This window comes from Carcharodon carcharias, chromosome 12 (assembly GCF_017639515.1).
Source record: "Carcharodon carcharias isolate sCarCar2 chromosome 12, sCarCar2.pri, whole genome shotgun sequence".
NCBI lineage: Eukaryota > Metazoa > Chordata > Chondrichthyes > Lamniformes > Lamnidae > Carcharodon > Carcharodon carcharias.
The window spans coordinates 112,068,214-112,088,518 of record NC_054478.1 but is presented as its reverse complement, the minus strand read 5'-3'; the positions used below and the strand labels follow the sequence as shown (position 1 = coordinate 112,088,518).

Sequence of the window (20,305 nt, the reverse complement as noted above, 5' to 3'; positions counted from 1 at the left end):
ATCGTCCCGGGCCTACCTGCTCACCGTGGATGGATGGGCAATGAGCCCACACCATCTCCCACATTGGCAAAGACCAGCTGTGGCCACTGGCGCTGTGAGGGCTTGCAGGTCCGAGCGTAATCCCAGGAGAAGCTGCATGTTCTCCTAGAAGCCCCTCTCCACGAGAGTAGCCACTCTCTCCATGGAGGAAGCATGACACACTGCCATGAGGCTCATTGCATCACTGATGCTCCACATGGACTCCTCCACCACGGATACCAAGCGAAACATAGTCTCATGCAACACTCCGAGGAGCTCCCGCACACTCGGCCACATTTCCTGCAGCTGTTGTGTCGCGGATGATTCCAGAGGTACATCATCACGCCCCGACTCAGCATGTGCCTGGTCCCCTGCAGTTGTCCAGCAGCTGGCGCCAACGGCACTCTCTGTCTCTGCCAGCTCCTCCAGCAATTGTGAAGTGCCCTATTCACTGTGCCCTGATTCCCACCGATGTGCTAGTATCAGCGCTGATGCCTGCCTCATAGAAATGGTGTGATGTAGGTGACACATGAGGGCCCTCAGGTGTGAGAGGGGGTATCTGCAATTGCTCCTGGTGGATAGGCTCTGATGATGCTGAAAATAACAAGGGCAGTGGATCAGTTAGCGTGCACACAGTGACACACTTCATCCCTTTCCCCCTGACTCATTATGCGCCCAACTTTACAGAACCTATGGAGACGAATATTGGTGGGGTGACAAATAGTCAGGAGGAGATCCAAACATTACACGCGGATACAGATGGGCTGCTAAGGTGGCCTAAGGAATGCCAATTGGAATGTTATGTGGATAAGTGTGAGGCAATGCATTTGGACAGGAGAAACAAGGTACGGGAATACACGAGGAATGGCTCCGCCCCTCTCCCAGTGACAGCTTCATCAGGTGAGGCTGCGACGACTGGGGAATTGCCAGCTGTGGACCTAGCAGATCCCTCCCAGGCGGGGCCAGCACAGGCTCCACGGGCCAGAGGATGCCCGCCAAGGTCACCGAGACCAACAGGACAGCAGAGTCAGCAGGCTGTCTCAGAAGCCAGTCTGAGCAATGGGGCGGCACCAAGACATAGCACCCATAAACATAATCATAAGGCACCTTAGGCACACCACGGGTTTCTCACTGGTGCTTTTGTGTTGGCCCAAGATTAGGGAATTATTATTTATTTATGGTTGAAAAATGTTTTGCTTTCATTTTGTGTGACCTTCTGATGGAGAAAATTAAAACCAGATGCGTTACCATGGCTGAGGGTGGCTCCTTTATTCTGCATTTGTATGTTTTACATACATGTCATGAGTGTTTGAGTGTATATTGGGGACCGTCGAAAGTAAGGATCAGAGGGACCTTGCTGGGCATGTCGACAGGCCCGCTGAGGTAGCGGGACAGGTACAGAACGCGCTTAAGAAGATAAATGCCATACTTGCCTTTGTTAAACGAAGAATAGAAAATAGGAACAGGGAGGTCATGTTGCAAGTGCAGAAAACGCTGCCGAGGCCACAGCTATAGTTCTACATGCAGTTGTGAAATATGCTTCACGGGAGGGATGTGGCTGGAGTGGAGAGAATGCAGAGGTCACTGACCAGGGTACATGCTGGGCTGGAGAGCTGGAGCTATGAAGAGACATAGCATAGACTGGGGATATTACCCCTGGAGCAAAGGAGATTGAGGGGTGACATTATTGAGCTCTATAACGTTATGAGGGGCATAGATAGGGTCGACAGAAAGGAACTTTTCCCCTCAGCGGAGGGATGAATAACCTGGTGGCATTGATTTAAGGTAAGGGGCATGAGGTTGACAGGTGGGCTGATGAGGAACTTTTGCACACAGTAATGTGGGACGCACTGCCTGAAAGGGTGGTGGATGCGGAAACCCTTCTAACATGTAATAAGTATTTGGATGTGCAGTTGCGATGCCATGGCATACAAGGCCATGGGGATACTGTTCAGAAATGGGATAAGGTGACTTTGGAAGGTGGTTGACATGCGCATCTTTGAAGGGCCAAGGGACCTTTGTCTATGACCCACACCTCTGACTCTATCTGTCTGTGAATGAGCAATGTTGCTTCATTAACAATTCAAACAATTATCAGTGCTTTGGATGATGGGAAGACAGAGCAGATGTCACTGTGGACCTCAAATATCTGGCTGTTCCACCCCAGCTTCAATGACACCTGTGGACCTGGGCGCATGGCGCCTTTCAAGCTCCAGGGCCTTCTGCTCGAATCAGTTCAAAATCATCAGTTGGGCCTGGCCGCCTCCAGTCCGCGAACGCTCACAGGCATTATGAGCATTTTTCTCCTGAAAAACAGAGAAGTCCATTCATTGCGGCTAATCGCACATGGACTCTGCACGTGCATGCCGCACCCCAACCACAGTGGCCCATATCAGGCCTCCAGTGCCTCCTCTCCACGCTACTGCTGATTAGTCACACAAAGATAGTACGCCTGCTCCCAACCGCCTCCCCCCACAACAGCCACCTTGGACACATAGTGCGTATATCACTTTAGGAATCACACGGTCTTAGCTCCCATAGCAAGGAGGCGCAACTAGGTGTGGTGTCAAGGGCAGTAGATGGCTCTTGGCCATGAGACCTTGAGGCTCCCCTTCCACAATCTCACCACCATGAATAGGACATGTGTTGGAGTTCTGAGTATATGCCTAGCTGCATCTCCTGTAGTTTGTCCACAGACTAATCATGTGCGACTAAAAGCAACACAGGGTGCGGGGTAGAACCCATCTCCTCATGAACCACTCAGGCTGATGTAAGCATGAGCACTATCTGCTTGCCCACCCAGCGTACAAAAAATGCCCAACATGATTCAATGCAGTCTTGGCAGTAAGACTTGCGGGGGGGCCCCTCAAAGGCTAAGGCTACCTGCTGGGTTAAATGCCCAATGCCAACATGGTCCTCATCCTTCCAGAGCGCAACAAATCACTGAAGCGCTTACAGCACTGGATCCAGATGCGCCGCACCACATCGCGGGAGCTCATCACCTCCACCAGCTCCTCCCATGCACATTTGGTCATGTGGGGGGGGGGCCTCCTCTTCCCATCCTGAGGGACCAACACCTCCCACCAAGCTGCCACCTCCTCGAGGAGGGCAGCAAGGCAATCATCAGAAAAGCGAGGGGTACATTGGCCCCCCGCTGGCCTCCTCTGCAGCCTGCCCTGCTCCTGCAGCAGACCCTGCAGCCTGCCCTGCTCCTTTGCCCTTCCTTCCAGAGTGCCCTGCTGAGCAGACCCCCTGTGGTTGGATCTCCAGGTGGAGGCTGCCAGGCCTTCTTTTAAACAGACAGCTGGGTCGCCACTGGACCCGGCAGTCTGTGCAGGCCTGCCGCAGCCTACACACTCCCGTTATCCACAGGAGTTGGAAATGCACTGGGCGGGCCTTAATTGGCCCGCCCGCGCAAAATGGCGGCACAGCCCCGATCACGGGCGCCGATCAGGTCCACACCCGTCCGCGTCCATTCCTGCTCCGCCCACCAGCCAATTGGAAAATTTTTGCCCATGTTGCAGCTCTAACTTCCAGTAGCTTCTACAGTTTGTTTACATTTCTCTGAGTCCACAACCAGGCTTAATTAATCAAGCACAGTGAGCATCAATAATAAATAGACTCAGATAGCCAAACACAGAACAATACAGCACAAAATTAACCATCTCCCCATGATGTTCAATGGCATTACTATTGCTGAATCCCACACCATCAACATCCTGGAGTTTACCATTGACCAGAAACTGAACTGGATCAATCATATAAATGCTGTAGCTACAAGAGCAGATTGGAAACTGGGAATTCTGCAGTGAGCAACTCTTTTCCTGACTCAACCAAACCCTGCTGCCATCTATTTTTTAAAATGCATTTATGGGATGTGGATGTCTCTAGCCTGACCAGCCTTTATTGCCCATGAATAGGTACCCTTGGGAAAGTGGTGAAGAGCTGTCTTCTTGAACCACAGCAGTCCCTATGTGTAGGAACACCCACAGTGCTGTTAGGGAGGGAGTTCCAGGATTTTGACCCAGGGGCAGTGAAGGAACGGGGATATATTTCCAAGTAAGGATGGTGAGTAGCTTGGATGGGAACTTCCAGTTGATGGTGTTCCCATGTGTCTGCTTGTCCTTCAAGATGATAGCAGTTTTGAGTTTGGAAGGCGCTGCCTAAGAAACCTTGGTGAGTTCCTACAGTGCATCTTGTAGATAGTACACACTGCTGCCACTCTCCATCAGTGGTGGAAGGAGTGAATGTTTGTGGATGGGGTGCTAATCAACTGGACTGCTTTGTCCTGAATGGTGTTAAGCTTCTTGAATGTTGTTGGAGTTGCACTTGTCCAGGCAGGTGGAGAGTATTTCATCATACTCCTGACTTGTGCCTTGTTGATGGTGGACAGGCTTTGGGGAGTCAGGAGATGAGTGACTCACCACTGGATTCCTAGCTTCTGACCTGCTCTTGTAGCCACAATATTAATGTGGCTAGTCCAGTTCAGTTTCTGGTCAATGGTATCCTCCAGGATGTTATTCATGGGGGATTCAATGATGGTAATGCCATTGAATATCAAGGGGTGATGGTTAGTTTCTCGCTTTTTGGAGACAGCCATTGTCTGGCATTTGTGTGGTGCGAATGTTACTTGCCATTTATCAGCCCAAGCCTGGATATTGTGCAGGTCTTGCTGCACTTGGACATGGACTGTTTCAGTGTCTGAGGAATTGCGAATAGTGCTGAACATCATGCAATCATCAGTCAACATCCCAACTTCTGACCTTATGATGGAAAGAAGGTCATTGAAGAGGCAGCTGAAGGCAAATGGGCCTAGGACGCTAACCTGAGGAAACCTTGCTGTGATGTCCTGGAACTGAGATGACTGACCTCCAAACAACCACAGCCATCTTGCTTTGTGCTAGGTATGGCTCCAACCAGTGGAGAGTTTTCCCCCTGATTCCCATTGACTCCAGTTTTGCTAGGGTTCCTTGATGCCACATTCAGTCAAATGCTGTCTTGATGTCAATGGCAGTCACTCTCACCTCACCTCTGGAGTTCAGCTCTTGTGTCCATGTTTGAACCAAGGCTCTAATGAGGTCAGAAGCTGAGTGACCCTGGCGGAACCCAAGCTAAGCGTCAGTGAGCAGATTATTGCTAAGCAAGTGTAGCTTGATCGCACTATTGTTGACCCCTTCCATCACTCTAGTGATGATGGTGAGTAGACTAATGGGGCAGTAATTCACCGGGTTGGATTTGTCCTGCTTTTTGTGTACAGGACATAGTTGGACATTTTTCAACTTGGCCAGTTGAACTGGAACATCTTGGCTCCGGTGCGGCAAGTTCTGGAGCACAAGACTACTGTTGCCGGAGTATTGTCAGTGTCCATTGCAGTATCCAGTGTCTTCCGCCATTTCTTGATATCACATGGAGTGAATCAAGTTGGCTGAAGACTGGCATCTTTGGGTCTGGAGTCACATGTAGGACAGACCAAGTGAGGATGGCACATTTCCTTCGCTAAAGGACATCAGTGAACCAGATGGGTTTTTATGACAGTCGACAATGGTTTCATGGTCATCATTAGACTTTTAATTCCAGATTTTTATTGAATTCAAATTCCACCATCTGTCATGGTGGGATTCAAATCCAAGTCCCTATAGCATAACCCTGGGTCTCTGGATTACCAGCTCAGTGACAATACCACTATGCTACCACCTCCTCCCCGACAAGTCAAGAGTGTGAAGGAATACACTCCATTTGCCTAGATGTCATTATTGTGATCTTGTAAGATGATGGTTTATGAACATAGGAACAGGAGAAGGCCATTCAGCCCATCGAGCCTGCTCTGCCATTCAATACGATCATGGCTGATCAAACACTTCAATGCTTTTTACCTACACTATCCGTATACCCCATTACATTATTGTTAATCAGAAAACTATCAATTTCTAACTTAAACATGCTCAACGACTGAACTTCCACAGCCCACTAGGTAGAGAATTCCAAAGATTCACAACCTACTGAGTAAAGAAATTTCTCCCCATTCTGGACCTAAGTGGCTTCCCCCTTATTTTGAAATGCTGTCCCATGGTGCTCAACTATGTGTTGAGCATCACCTGGTGTCGCTCAGAAACCCCACTCTAGCATGGCAGTCTTTGCCGCATTTGCTGAGAAGGTGCAGGATTCACTGGCCTGTTTTCTCTGGGCCCTCTTCTTGGCCAGTTGAGCTTTTCTCTTCCAATGCTCTTCCAAACAGTTAGTCTCTGGAGGTCATGGAGGAATAATCTCCACTTGCCTGGATGAGTGAAGCACCAACAACACTGTGAAGCTCCACATCCCATCTACCAACTTCATCATCCACTTCCTCCACCACCAACACACAGTGGCAGCAGTGTGTACCATCTACAAAATGAACCCTATCACTCACAAGGTTTCCTCAACAGCACCTTCTAAACACATGACCTCTGCCAACAAGAAAGGCAAGGGCAGAAGATTTATGGGAACACGACCACCTGCAAGTTACCCTTCAAGACACACTTGGTATGTCACCATTCCACCACCATCACAGTGTCAAAATCCTGGAACTCCCTACCTAACAGCACTTTGGATGTACATTCACCACATGGATGGTTCAAGAAGACCACCTTCTTGAGGGCAGTAAGTGCTGCTCATGCCAGGGATGCTCACATCGCAGGAATTAATTTTAAAAAGTGGAAATCCCGACAGAAAGCCTACATGCAATGGCAAGGGGCACGGGGAAGTTCAAGTCTAGCTTTTTGCAGAGATTTACACAGAGCTTGGAGCCAATCCTTTTCAGCATGGAAGTGGTGGCTAACTTTGTTCACACACTTGTGGACCCAAACATGATGCAGCATCTGATGGATGATGGCCAACTTCCACTGCAGCACAGCAGCAGCCACCCAGTACAAGTTTAGACTGCTGCAAACATGACTCTGGATACCAATGTTCATAACCGCTTCAGTTATGTCACTGCAGTTCAGTAGCCTGTCCTTCAAATTATGAGGATTGCTGAGGCATTGTCCCTGGGAAGTGGTAGCGGCTCCATGTAGTATGAAACTGCTAACCTCTCTCAGGAATGCAGCATTTGTTCTCCCAACTCTGTCACTTCACCAGTGTCCCTGCCGTTGCCCTTTAGCCAGACAGCCAGCCCAGACTGCATTCTTCCATCGGCCATGCTACAGCTACTGATGTAACACTACATTAGAGAAGTAGAGCAGGCAAAGGCACACAGAAAACACACACCAAGGGAATGAATAATGGAGATTAGTTTATATTCATATGCAATATGACGCGATTTTATCTTTAAATTAGGTTTGGGGCATCTATTTTGTAGTGGATATTATTTGTGAATTGCGCCCAAATAGACACTGCAATGGTTAGTGACATAGCAAAGGTAAGGTATGGGACTGTTGGGGAATAGGGAATTGGAGTTGTGCTTACTGACATTGCACTTGACTCAGGTCTTCATTGATAGGCCGCACAAAAAGAGGTTGTCTCCGTTGCCTCCTTCCTTCCTATTCCTTTTCTTCCTCATCCTTCTCTGCCTCGTCTTCCTCCATTTCATCCTCCTCCCGCTTCTGTTCTTCAGCTGCTGGCCGTACCTCCATAGCTGGTGGCCTGGTTTGTCCCCATCATGGCCAGATTAGCGCATGCAGCAGGCCACCCTGAATCCTGACACTCACTGCTGAGTGCTGCAGGGTTCATCCAGAATAGTTCAGGCAGTTGTTTTGATATGCTAATGACCTGTTCACATTTAGTATGGTAGGACGGCTTTCACTGTATGCAGTTGCACACCTGAGTAATCAGCCCTGTTGTCAGTGGGTAGCCCAGGTTGTCCAGCAGCCACCTTTGGTTTACTGTGGTGGCTTAAATTCAGCTGGCACGGCAAACATGTAGGCACGGGCTTGCACGATTCATTGCCTATTGTTGCACACCAGCTGAGCATTGAGGTTTACTTGCACCAAAGAACAGAGCTGATGTGCAGCAACCGCAAAGCAAACAGCATAAGCCATCGGCACCCTGCACCATGGGGAAGCCTGTAATCATAGCAAAGACATGTGCTCCCTTCACCTGCTGGTCTCTGGCAAGACAAAACAAAATGTAATTAGCTGTCTTTGAAAAGAGAACTACAAACCCTAATGCAACAGTCAATGACAAACTGTGAGGTGTTACAAATACCTCCAGCATTAGCCTGCAAAGCAATAAAGTTCATCTCCACAGCCACCTTCAGAGCCACTGGCAATGCCATCCTTACCCTGCTTTGAGGTTAGGGTTGTAGCTGCAGCAGGTGGCAGATTTCAGATAGACTGTCTTTATTGTAATGCAGACATCTTACACATTAGTCCTTGCTACGGTTTAGGTAGGAGGATTCTTCTCTGAATACCCTGCTTAGATATGGCCTTCTGCTGACAGCCCTTTTTCCTTTCTCCTCCGCCTCCTTCCACTTCGGGAAGCTTGTTCTGCTCTGCATTGTCTCTGTTCACTTTCACAATCATGCTGTATTCCAAAGGAAATGCTTACTAGTGAACCCATGTCAGGGAGTAACTGGTTTGTGCAGAAGCTTTGAAGACAGCAAAAAATCTTTTAGCACCTGCCAAACCACTTATTGTAGATTTTTACAATGTTAATCTAGACTCATAGACTTTTACAGCACAGAAGGAAGCCATTCGGCCCATCGTGTCTGCACTGGTCAACAAAGACCTGACTACACTAACCCCATTTTCCAGTGCTTGGCTCATAGCCCTGGAGGCTATGGCAATGCAAGTATATATCTACATGCTTCTTAAATGTTCTGCAAGTTTCTGACTCAACCCCCCTTCAGGCAGAGTTCCAGACTCCCATCACGCTTTGGGTGAAAAAATTTCTCCTCAACTCCCCTCTTAGCCTTCTACCTCTTACCTTAAATCTATGCTCCCTGGTTATTGACCCCTCTACTAATAAAAAAAATGCCTTTCTATCCACCTTATCTATGCCCCTCATAATCTTATACACCTCTATTAGGTCCCCTCTCAACCCCAGCCTGTCCAATCTTTCCTTTTGCTCAGGCCCTCCAGCTTGGGCAGCATCCTGGTAAATCTCCTCTGCACTCTCTCCAGTGAAATCACACCCTTCCTATAATGTGGTGACCAGAACTGCACACAGTACTCCAGTTGTGGCCTAACTTGCGTTTTATACAGTTCCAGCATAACTTCCCTCCTCTTGTATTCTATGTCTCAGCTAATAAAGGCAAGTATCCCATTTGTCTTCTTAACCACCTCATCTACCTACCCTACTACTACAGAAAGGACCAAAAACTTATAGAATCATGACAACAGCCAGCAGCAATCAATTTGCAGCTTGCCTGCAAGTAGTTGATGTTCTTTTTAAATAACATTGGTGGTGGGGAAGGTCCTTCCTGCTGCTTAACTCATATTCAGCTGTGCAAGGTTAGGAGACGATGCCTTTTGGAACATTGAGCACCAAACTGGCACCACTGGCATTGCTTACTGCTTAACATCTTGATCTGCTTGCTCTGCATACTTCTGGAGGTTGGTAGCTGCCCACATGCAAACACTTCCACCAAGATGACATCCAGCACAATTTGTGGCAGGACTGTACACAAGATACCACTTTGGTGCCCACACAGCACCTGTACCATCTAAACAAAAGGCTCTGTCAAATCCAATTTTGTGCCCACAGTCTGTTGTCCTCTGGAATGTAGGAGACCATGTTATTAAAACAGAAATTACTTATGGTTCTTCCGTCTTCCAAGTGTTACAACCAGGTAAGAAGGGGTGAACTGGCTCTTGAGTCAAAGAAAGAACACATTTATTAACCGAAGGACCCATGATGAATAATAAAAATGCAATGTCAAGCATTTGGCCCTCATGCAGCCATTAGGCCCCCCTCCCCAACACACACACACACATAGACAAAAACACACACACACACACACACACACATACAGGTGTCAGGAATAAGGGGAGTTAGAGTCCAATAAAAAATGGTGAAGGAATATATGGTTAAGTGTCCTTCAATTGTCCTTGAGTTGTAGATTTTAAATGCTGCAGCCGATTTAAGTTAGCTGGTTTCTTGGATGTGGTCAGATATAGAAGTTAGTTATTACAAGGTCTCAGTTCATTGATAGATTTCGGGTAGAGTTACCTTCTCGAATTGGGTGACACTCTTATTCCAAAATAGAGGGAGCAGCCTTCAGCCTGTTTCCTCTGCTGAAGACTTTCTTGACACCACCTGTGTCACTTGCAATCTATCTTCTGTGGCTGGGTAGCCTTGCCTCGAAATACTTCACCCATTGTGTACTTCCAAGAGGTTTTAGATGTGTCCGTCTGGGGCAGCCATTGTCTCAATATACAGTATTTTGCATTTTTAATGTCTCTTCCTTAGACAGTTACAAGTTTTGTTGGGTGTCTGGATTTTATGAAATGTCTCTCTCTTCACACTTCTCTGAGGGTGATTTGTTTGTTTCTCACCTTCATCTTGGAATGTGGCCTTGCATTGTTAAGCAGTTTGCTCTGTCCCAGTTCAAACTGCAATTCCCAGTCAGTTGAAGGTAAAAATCATATTTTCAAAAACAAAGGGGACACAAGTGAGAGCAGTTCCCCATGTTGGATATGGAGGTCTCCAGCCAGTTTTCTATTCTAGGTAAGGATCACGAGTTGTGCAATTGACTGCGTGTTATGCTGTGTACATTTAAGAAAAGACAGCTTTGCAGGCTCAAAAATGGCAGGGCGTGTCAAATAAGTGATTATTAACCTGATGATCTGTCAACTCTGCGTACTTCTGTTGCATGTAAGGGCCACCTATGCTATCGCACTTCAAAAAATGGCAATCATTGCACAGCACCAAAAAGGGTCACATCATTTTTCCCCTTCTAGCTCCCATAGTGCTGCAACTACCTACACTGATAAGCCAAATTTTGCAGCTACAATATCTTTACTGGACTCAACATAAATGCACTTAGCATTCTAGACCTTTGCATTTTTTTTTACAAACAATTAAAACAGCATCAAAGCAGAATGAAAAGAATCAGTGCCCTATCTATAAACCTGAATAAGGGGATTTTGTCTGCAATGACTATAGTCTTTTTTCTAATTTGTTTTTTTGCTGATATAAACTATTGAAACTATTAGAATAACAAAAGTATTCCCTACAGTGGCGTTTCTGTCCAGCATATAAATATCGAGCTGCATCAAACAGTGCTATGTCCAGGTTGTTGCCTGACTGACTGGAAAGCTCAAAATGGGCAAGGTAAGGTTTAGCCTCATGTTTCTCACATTTGCTAATGTTTCATAAAATATATCAAATTTTGGATATTATCGATTCAATCATGTCATTTTATTTCCCGCAGATCATCTTTTACGAGGACAGGAACTTCCAGGGTCGGCACTATGAGTGCAGTAGTGACTGTACTGACCTGTCCCCTTACTTCAGCCGCTGTAACTCCATCCGTGTTGAGAGTGACTGGTGGGTGGCGTATGAGAAACCCAATTATATGGGATACCAGTATGTCCTGAGCAGGGGAGAATATCCTGACTACCAGCGCTGGATGGGATTCAATGACTGCATCAGGTCATGTCGCTGCTACCCACACGTAATTACATGTTAATTATAATTTTCAAATTATTTTTTGGTATGATTTATATTTATATGGCCCATTAATAATTTACTGTTATTTTATGCAATATATTCCCAGTCATTTCATTAATTATGTAATAGCATTTTATGTTAATTGAACAGTAAAATATTAATAATACATAATTATTCTCACTCCCTTTCACTGTCATTAGTGGCAAATACAAATTTTAGTTATTCTGTTTTGTGCTATTTCAAATGTTTGAAAAAGATTCAAAAAACAGCCTGGTGAAACTAAAAATCCTGTCTGTACTTAATTGACATGTTTCTGATTAGTCACCAATTTGCAATAGGCACACTGTAATTGCATTTTTTTTATTATTCATTCATGGGATGTGGGTGTCACTGACTAGGCCAGCAATTATTGCCCACCACAAATCCTTGTTCAGAGAGCATTTTAAGAGCCAACCACATTGCTGTGGATCTGGAGTCACATTTGGCCAAACCAGGTAAGGACAGCAGATTTCATTCTCTGAAGGACATTAGTGAACCAGATGGGCTTTTACAACAATCATCAGACTTTTGATTTCATATTTTTTATTGAGTTCAAATTTCATCATCTACCATGGTGGGATTTGAACCAAGGTCCCAGAACGTTACCCTAGATCTCCAGAATACCAGTCCAGTGACAATGCCATTACGCCACAGCCTCCTCATAATGTATAAATCTATACAATCATTCATTTTGTTTGCATGTACTTCTCCGCCTCTAGGTGAGATTGACCAGGGTTCCAAATCTTGATTGTGCTAACATTGGTACAGAGAGTGCTGTGGGTGAACTGCGCCTAAGCACAGGCAGGCCTTCAATATTTTGCTGAAAGGACTGTTGAAATTTTCATTGAGGCAGGGAGTCTTGAAGAACGGTTCAGTCACATCACCATCATAATTAGGTCTGAACCTCACTTAAGACTTTGCCCTGCTGGGAACTTGACCAAACCTGATTAATCTCCAAGTGGAAGGTTCAGCAGTTTCCTCTGATCCCCAAAATAATGTAATGAAGATATTCATGGTTTGAAGGTAGTAGCTAGCTATTCCAGCACTTTGAAGTATTATATTTTGTCTCGTCTCATTTTCTCCAATGAAATGAAGTTCAGTTTTGAATGTATTTTTTTCATAACTGAGAATCCTACGTTCCACAATGAAATTCTTCTCACTTTTCACTGAAAGCTCTCCAGTGCATCAATATCCATTTAGTATGTAGGTGTAAGAAGTACCAGTAACAATCCAGATGTAACTTCCATAATGATTTGTACATAGTTAGAATAACTTCTTGTGACTCACTATATTCAGCAAATAAAAGAGAGATTAAGGAGACTGGGCCCATATTCATTATAGTTTAGAAGAATGAGAATTGATCTCTTTGTAGGATACAAGATTTTACAGGGCTTCAAAGGGTAAATGCAGGAAGGGTGTTTCCCCTGGCTAGGGGGTGGTCTAGAACCAAGAAACACAGTTTCAGAATAAGGGTTGGGCCATTTAGGACTGAAATGAGGAGGAATGTCTTCACTCAGAGGGAAGTGAATCTTTGGAATTCTCTACCCCACAGGGCTGTGGAGGCTCAGTCATTGAGTATTTTAAAGACAGAGATCGATAGATTTCTAGATATTAAAGCATATGGGGATAGTGTGGGAAAATGGCATTAAATGGTGGAGCAAACATGAGGCCAAAATGCCTACTCCTTTTCCTATTTTTTATGCTTCTACGTTCCTATATTGAAATGACTTGTGTTTCAACTTTGTAAGTTATCAGCAATGTTGCTAATGGCTTCAAGGAAATTGGATTCATCATTGTTTGTAACCCATTTCTGAAGACTTAAACGTCTACCTTCTATACATATAGGCACACATATTTGGAATCACAGAATGGTTACAACCAAGAAACAAGCTATTGGGCCTGTCAAGCCACTGCCAGCAATCTGCTAGAACAATTTAGTGCATCCTTCTTCGCTGCCCTTTCCTGTAGCTCTGCAAGGCACTGCATTCCACGTTGTAGCTATTTGCTGTGAAGAAGTTTGTTCGCCATGTGCTTTTGGTTCTTTTGAATTGGTGTCTACTGCATCTCCACTCTTTCACCAATGGACTCAGTCTGGATATTTCATGATTTTGAATTATGAAATCCTCCTCAACCTTCTCTCTCTAAGGAGAACCTCAGCTTCTCCAACCGATCCACATAACTGAAGTTGCTCAACTCTAAAGCAATTCCTGTAAATCTTTTCTGCACCCTCTCTAAAGCCTTCCCATCTTTCCTAAATAGTGGTGCCCAGAACTGGGCACAATGGGCAGAATTTTACCAGCCCTGAGGGGTTGTGTGGGAAGAGAGGATGAAGGGAGGCGAGGCAGTTGTGAAATTCGCAGGGAGCCATGTCAGATCGGTTCCCCAGCCTTTTCCCAGTATCGGGGAATTTTAGCCATGGCAGGCATAGGATTTGTATGTGCAAAGGTCCTATTAAGGGCAATTTTATCAGGCGTTTGGCACTTTGCTGATGGTGGATCAACCCCTGCTGCCGTGTGGGTGGTCTGCTGCTGTCCTGACTAGGGTGGTAACCCCAGTGGCAGCCACTTAATTAGCTGCCGCACATAAAATTGAGAGGGAAGTCCCGCTGGTCACCTGTGAATGCCGACGACCCACTTATCCAGCCAACATTGGGCCACCTGCCCAATCAGCAAAAATTCTGCCCAATACTCCGCCTGAGGCCAAACCAAAATTTTATAAAGGTTCATCACAACTTCCTTGCTTTTGCACTCTATGCCTCTATTTATAAAACTCAGGTTCTCATATAAATTTTTCATTTTACATTTAAATGCACTACCGTCTGCAATTTGTGCACATATAACACTGTGCACCCTCCCTACCTCGTCTCTCAGTTCCTGCGTCCCATTTAGAATTGTATCCTTTATTTTACATTGTCTCTCTTTGCCCTTCCTACTAAAAGGTATTATTTCACATGTCCTTGCATTAATTTAGATATGCCACCTGTCCGCTCATTCCACCAGCCTGTCTGTGTCCTCTTGAAGTCTATTACTATCCTCCTCACAGTTCACAATACTTCCAAGTTTTGTGTCTTCTGCAGTTTTGAAATTGTGCCCTGCAGACTTAAGTCCAAGTCATTATATATGTCAAATAAAGCAGTGGTTCATATTACTTGTTTTAAAGTGCTCCAATCTTGGAACACTCTTCAATACATATCACGCACGTCTCTGCTGCTGTTTCATGCATGTTATATGTTTTATGTTACAGTACCGGGGAGGCTCCTACAAAATGAGGATTTACGAGAGACCTGACTTTGGAGGACAGATGATGGAATTCATGGATGACTGTCCAACTGTCTACGATCGTTTCCGTTACCGTGACATCCACTCCTGCCAAGTGACGGACGGTTACTGGATCTTCTATGAACATCCCAGCTTCAGAGGCCGACAGTACTTCCTGAGACCTGGTGAATACAGGAGATACAGTGACTGGGGTGGTTATAACTCAACTGTTGGATCTTTCAGGCGCATGAGGGATTTCTAATTCCTTGTTGAAAGCTAGATTTTCTCATGCTGAAATATTGTGAAACATAATAAAGGTGCTATCATTAAAACTTACTTTTCTTTGGATTGTGATTTTTGTGCCTCTGCCACTCCAGACGTTTTATGATCTTGTGATTACAATAATTACTCAGAAATAAGTATCCCCCATAACACTGAAAATGAGAAAATACATAGCAACATAAGATTTTGCAACAGAATTTTTATTTAAACCAGTGACTATCCATTGTGATACAAAAACAGAATTACCTGGAAAAACTCAGCAAGTCTGGCAGCATCGGCGGAGAAGAAAAGAGTCGACTCTTCTTCTCCGCCAATGCTGCCAGACCTGCTGAGTTTTTCCAGGTAATTCTGTTTTTGTTTTGGATTTCCAGCATCCGCAGTTTTTTGTTTTTATTTTTGTAACTATCCATTGTGATGTTCAGATAGACGGTTTCCCTACCATGTTTTATCCAACGTATTACAGCTCATCATGAAAGGAAAACATAAAGAAATTGTCAGGTCACATATTAAGAAAATATCATCCAGCTAACAGTCTGGTCCTTTCCAGGTGCCACATGTACTCTCTTACCACGAATCACACTTGAAGCCATCTTGGTGAGGGCCTTAGCAAGTGCTCAGCTAATATCTTTTGCAAGTATGCAGAGCAGGCTGATGTTAATCAAAATGCCACACAAATTTGATGCCAACAGTGCCATTTTGGAATTCAATGTTTCTGGCGACATATTCTCTTAACCTCACACAGCTAAACATGGGTTAAGCAGCAGAAAGGACCCAAGCGTCTCCACCAATGCTATGAAAAAGATATCATAAACCACTGGCTTCTTTCTGGCTATTGCTGCAATTGTATAAGTATCTGGTGCTTCCCTAGTTATTTCCAGGTGCAAGGTTCACAAGGAGTTGTGTTGCAGGTGCTAAAGGATTTTCTGCTGACTTCAAGGCTTCTGCACAAACTATTTACTCCCAGACATGGGTTCACTCATATGCATTCCCCTTTGAGTACAGCAAAACTGGGAAAATGAGCAGAGGCCACACAGAACAGGACAAGCTATTGGAAAAGGGAAGAGGAGGAATGGGAACAGGGCTATTAGCAGGAGGACATAGGTACTCAGAGTGTTCAGAGAACAACTCTCCTCCCTGAATCATAGCAAGGAACAACATGTGAGATGCCTGAGTTTCAATAAGACATCTTGCCTGAAATCTGCCAACTGCTGCAGCTACAATGTCAACCTCAAAGCAGGATAAGGATAGTGTTGCCAGTGATGTGAAGGTGACTGTGGCTATGAATGCTTATGTTACTGGTGCTTTGCAGGCTGATGCTGCAGATATTTGTAACATCTGGTAGTTTACCATCCACTGTTGCAATTCAAAAAGAGCTAACTAAATTTAATTTTCTCTACATTGGAGAGACCAAACGCAAACTGGGCGACCGCTTTGCAGAACACCTGTGGTCTGTCCGCAAGAATGACCCAAACCTCCCTGTCGCTTGCCATTTTAACACTCCACCCTGCTCTCTTGCCCACATGTCTGTCCTTGGCTTGCTGCATTGTTCCAGTGAAGCTCAACGCAAACTGGAAGAACAGCACCTCATCTTCCGACTAGGCACTTTACAGCCTTCCGGACTGAATATTGAATTCAACAACTTTAGATCTTGAACTCCCTCCTGCATCCCTACCCCCTTTCCATTTCTTCCCCCTCCCTTTTGTTTTTTCCAATAATTTATATAGATTTTTCTTTTCCCACCTATTTCCATTATTTTTAAATCTATACCTCTTAGGCCGTTAGTCTTATTTCACCCCATCCCCACTAGAGCTGTACATTGTGTGTCCTGCCATCCATTCTTAATTAGCACATTCTCTTAGATAATATCACCACCTTCAACACCTCTTTGTTCTTTTGTATGTGACATCTTTTATCTGCTCCTACCACTGCTTGCTTGTCCCTACAACCACCACCCCCCCCAACCTCTCTCCCCCCACTCCCCCCACCTTAAACGAGCTTATATTTCATCCCTCTCCTAATTTTACTCAGTTCTGTTGAAGGGTCATTTGGACTTGAAACATCAACTTTGCTCTTCTCCACCGATGCTGCCAGACCTGCTGAATTTTTCCAGGTAATTCTGTTTTTGTTTTTAATTTTCTCTTGCTGCTTTCAAGCAGGCAGATCAAGCTGGTGGCATTGCAATGATTGCAAACTGCTCCATTCAGTAACTGCATGAACATTGCTATACAATCATCTTATATCAGATTCTGTCGACTCTGTCTTAATACAAAAAGAGATTTCATTCCCTCAGCTCACAGCTGATGTGCAACAGCAGAGGCAACAAACCATGCAAGTCCATGTTGGAGATACTGGATGTCTCTTCCCTAACCCCACTTTTCCCAATGTCTTTATTCATCCATAGGGTATTATTTGTGTTTAGTTTGTTCTTGTTTGACAAAGCTTTTCAAATAATGAGGAGTTTTGATGAACTAAGTCAGTGAAAACTGTTTCTTGTGACCAGCAAGTTGTTAAAGTGAGGGCAAAAATTACCAACAGAACCAAAGAGGCTTTTTTTTTCCCCTCACAGCATTGTTAGGGCTTTTTTGAGGTGATTTCCAAGTCCTACTTGAGCTAAAAAATAGGGCATTAATGGGACCAAAAACACATGGGAAACAGAAGTGTCACATTAAACCTGCTGCTACTGTCAGGTGCCCTCGATCCCAGCAGCTAGAGTTCCTGGCAGAATAAGGCAAGAGCTTCATGTACAAAAGCAAATTGGGATTAGATGACATCCTTATTGTTCCATGTAATATGTAAAATGGCTATTGCCCTAAACCTTTATTGACATATAATGGCATCAGAGGTCACATGAGTATGGTAAGCCACAGTTTACAAAGGTATTTATCCAAACAGAAAAAAAGCATTCCCTATCATTTCCAAGTTACTCCTCAAGCATAGTCTTAAGGAAATTATTATGCATGAACAAAAACTGTATATTCTTATTCCCCCCAAATTATAATTTATTCCATTAGAATTAATATAAACTTTTAAGAGTTCCTTTCAAACATTTTAAAAAACAATTACAGACATTTTAAGGTAATTAATTTTTTCCTTACTGTTATTGCTTCCAGGTCAAAGGTCATCACACTTCAATGAGTTTATGTGAGTTTCTCTCCCCATGGCAACTAGATCACATGGGCATCTCTCCAAGTTGAGCTGTTTAAGGGGGCCATTTATACATTCCTTTCCTGAAGTCTCTGTTATGAATGCTGGGATCTATAAGATGGTTATGTTTTAAACTGTCTTCTTTGGAGGGGAATATGACCTTCGATAAAATCTGCCTGGAGTCAAGCCCATGTGACCTCAGACTAAGTCTGCCCGGAGACAAACCCCCATGACCTGCTTGTTATGAAGGCAGGAATTTATATCAAAACTTATTGAAAGTGAGGTGCAAGTTTTAGTACTTTGACACAAAGGAGGAGACAGTTGGCCTTGTTGGGTACAGAGTCACGGACTCACAGGTCAGTCAGAGGTTTGGCGAAGAAGACCCACAACAGGTGCTGCTAAGCCAAGCAGAAGAAACAGACTCATTTTGGGTTAACCACCAAGAAGATTGCTGGTGGGGACGGATTCCCAGTTTGAAGAAATGAGGAATGTAAAGAATTAAAGACCAATGAGTTGCCAGAGAGTGCCCTGCTGCTGGAAATCCATTTGATTATGCTCAGAAGATTGAGTGAAGGGACCTTGTTTAAAAGGATTCACCCTAGTGGGGCAGGGAGAAGAGATCTTGTTATAGCTGGGAGGAGCTTGGAACTTTAAACACAAGACTACATTTCTGCTGAGGGTGCAGTGTAATGCTAATGACGTGAAGAGTTTGGTTGTGTTTATAAGTTATGAGAGAATACATTTTCTTTAGTTTAGTGTATTAGTCACCTAATAAATAATGTTTTAGTAAAGGTTGATTTTAATATTTTTGGTACAGTAAAAGTGTTAAAATGTGAAATCTTGCTATGCAATTTCTTTGTGTTGGTTGCTGGGAAATTCATATCTCTACTTAACAGTAATTGGGTCTCAACGGAGATTGTAACATCTCTGTTCTACTTTGAGTTAAAGGTACATTTCAAAACATAATGGTCTTGTAAAGTTCAGCGTTTAAGACAGAAGAGCAACAGTCCAAACACTGAATCTGGGAGACATCACTATTTAAACTCCGTCAGTCCATCCATAAACCATCACTCTATTTTCTATCGTTTAACCACCTACCTACTGATGTTGCCCTATTCTCGAGTATCATTTGCTTTAATTTGATTAGTAAGCTTCATGTGAGGTGCTTTATTATGTAACTTTTGAAAACCCACCTATAATAAGCTTATGGGCAGGATTTTCCCCTTGTCAGGCGGGTATGGTGGACAGGCCAGGGAGCAGCTGTGAAACTGACCGCCGCCCGAGATTTCACGCAGGCAATTAAGGCCTGTCCAGCATGAAACGTGGCTCAGCACTGGCTGGGAAGAGCCAAAAGGGGGCAGTGGCCTGCCAGCCGCCGAGTCCAATGGCGACCCAGCAGCCAGTTTAAGAACAGCCCAGGCAGCCCCAGAATGACTGCCAGGGAAGGACTTCTGCCTGCTGTTTTAACGATGGACTCGAGTGTGGCTGCAAACGGCAGGTGGGAGGGCAGGTCAGGCAGGCACTTGGAGAGGCAGGGGTACCAGAATAAGGTAAGAGCGCAGTGCAGAGAGGTGAGACTTTCGGACTGTGGAACCATTCTAGTGTATTCTCTTCACTGATGTGAGCCTTGAACCTGGAGTCCTCATTGATCATTAAAATACGATGGCACCATGATGCTGATCTCCATTGTCCCACCAGGGTGCCTGGTATGGCAGTGACAGTGTGATGACTTAATGATATGTCCTTCTTCTCCCCTTTACGTTCACCAGCAGGCATCCGATCTGCAAACCCCGAAGGGTCACCCTGATACCAGAGGACCATCGGGCATCATTTTCACCTGCGTCACACCCGCTGTCTGAAGGAGCCACCAGCGCCGATACCAGTACCTTGGTGGGCATTATATCGGCGGCTAGTATCTCGGTGCATATTGGTGAGGGTACTTCACATTCGCTTGAGGTGCAAGAGGAAGCAGAGATTGC

General features: G+C 44.9%; 1 protein-coding gene across 2 annotated transcripts; it reads left to right on the top strand.

The window, feature by feature from the left end:
* The first annotated feature begins 10,737 nt into the window (after window positions 1-10,737).
* On the top strand, window positions 10,738-15,162 carry LOC121284888 (gamma-crystallin S-1-like). 2 transcript variants are annotated; one of them, XM_041200747.1, is made up of 3 exons: window positions 10,738-10,749; window positions 11,366-11,608; window positions 14,887-15,162. In XM_041200747.1, the coding sequence occupies exons 1-3, from the start codon at window positions 10,738-10,740 to the stop codon at window positions 15,160-15,162; spliced, it is 531 nt and encodes a 176-aa protein (XP_041056681.1). The 2 variants fall into 2 exon arrangements, with proteins under 2 accessions (XP_041056681.1, XP_041056682.1); XM_041200748.1 differs by lacking the exon at window positions 10,738-10,749 and adding an exon at window positions 11,257-11,265.
* Window positions 15,163-20,305: the final 5,143 nt, after the last annotated feature.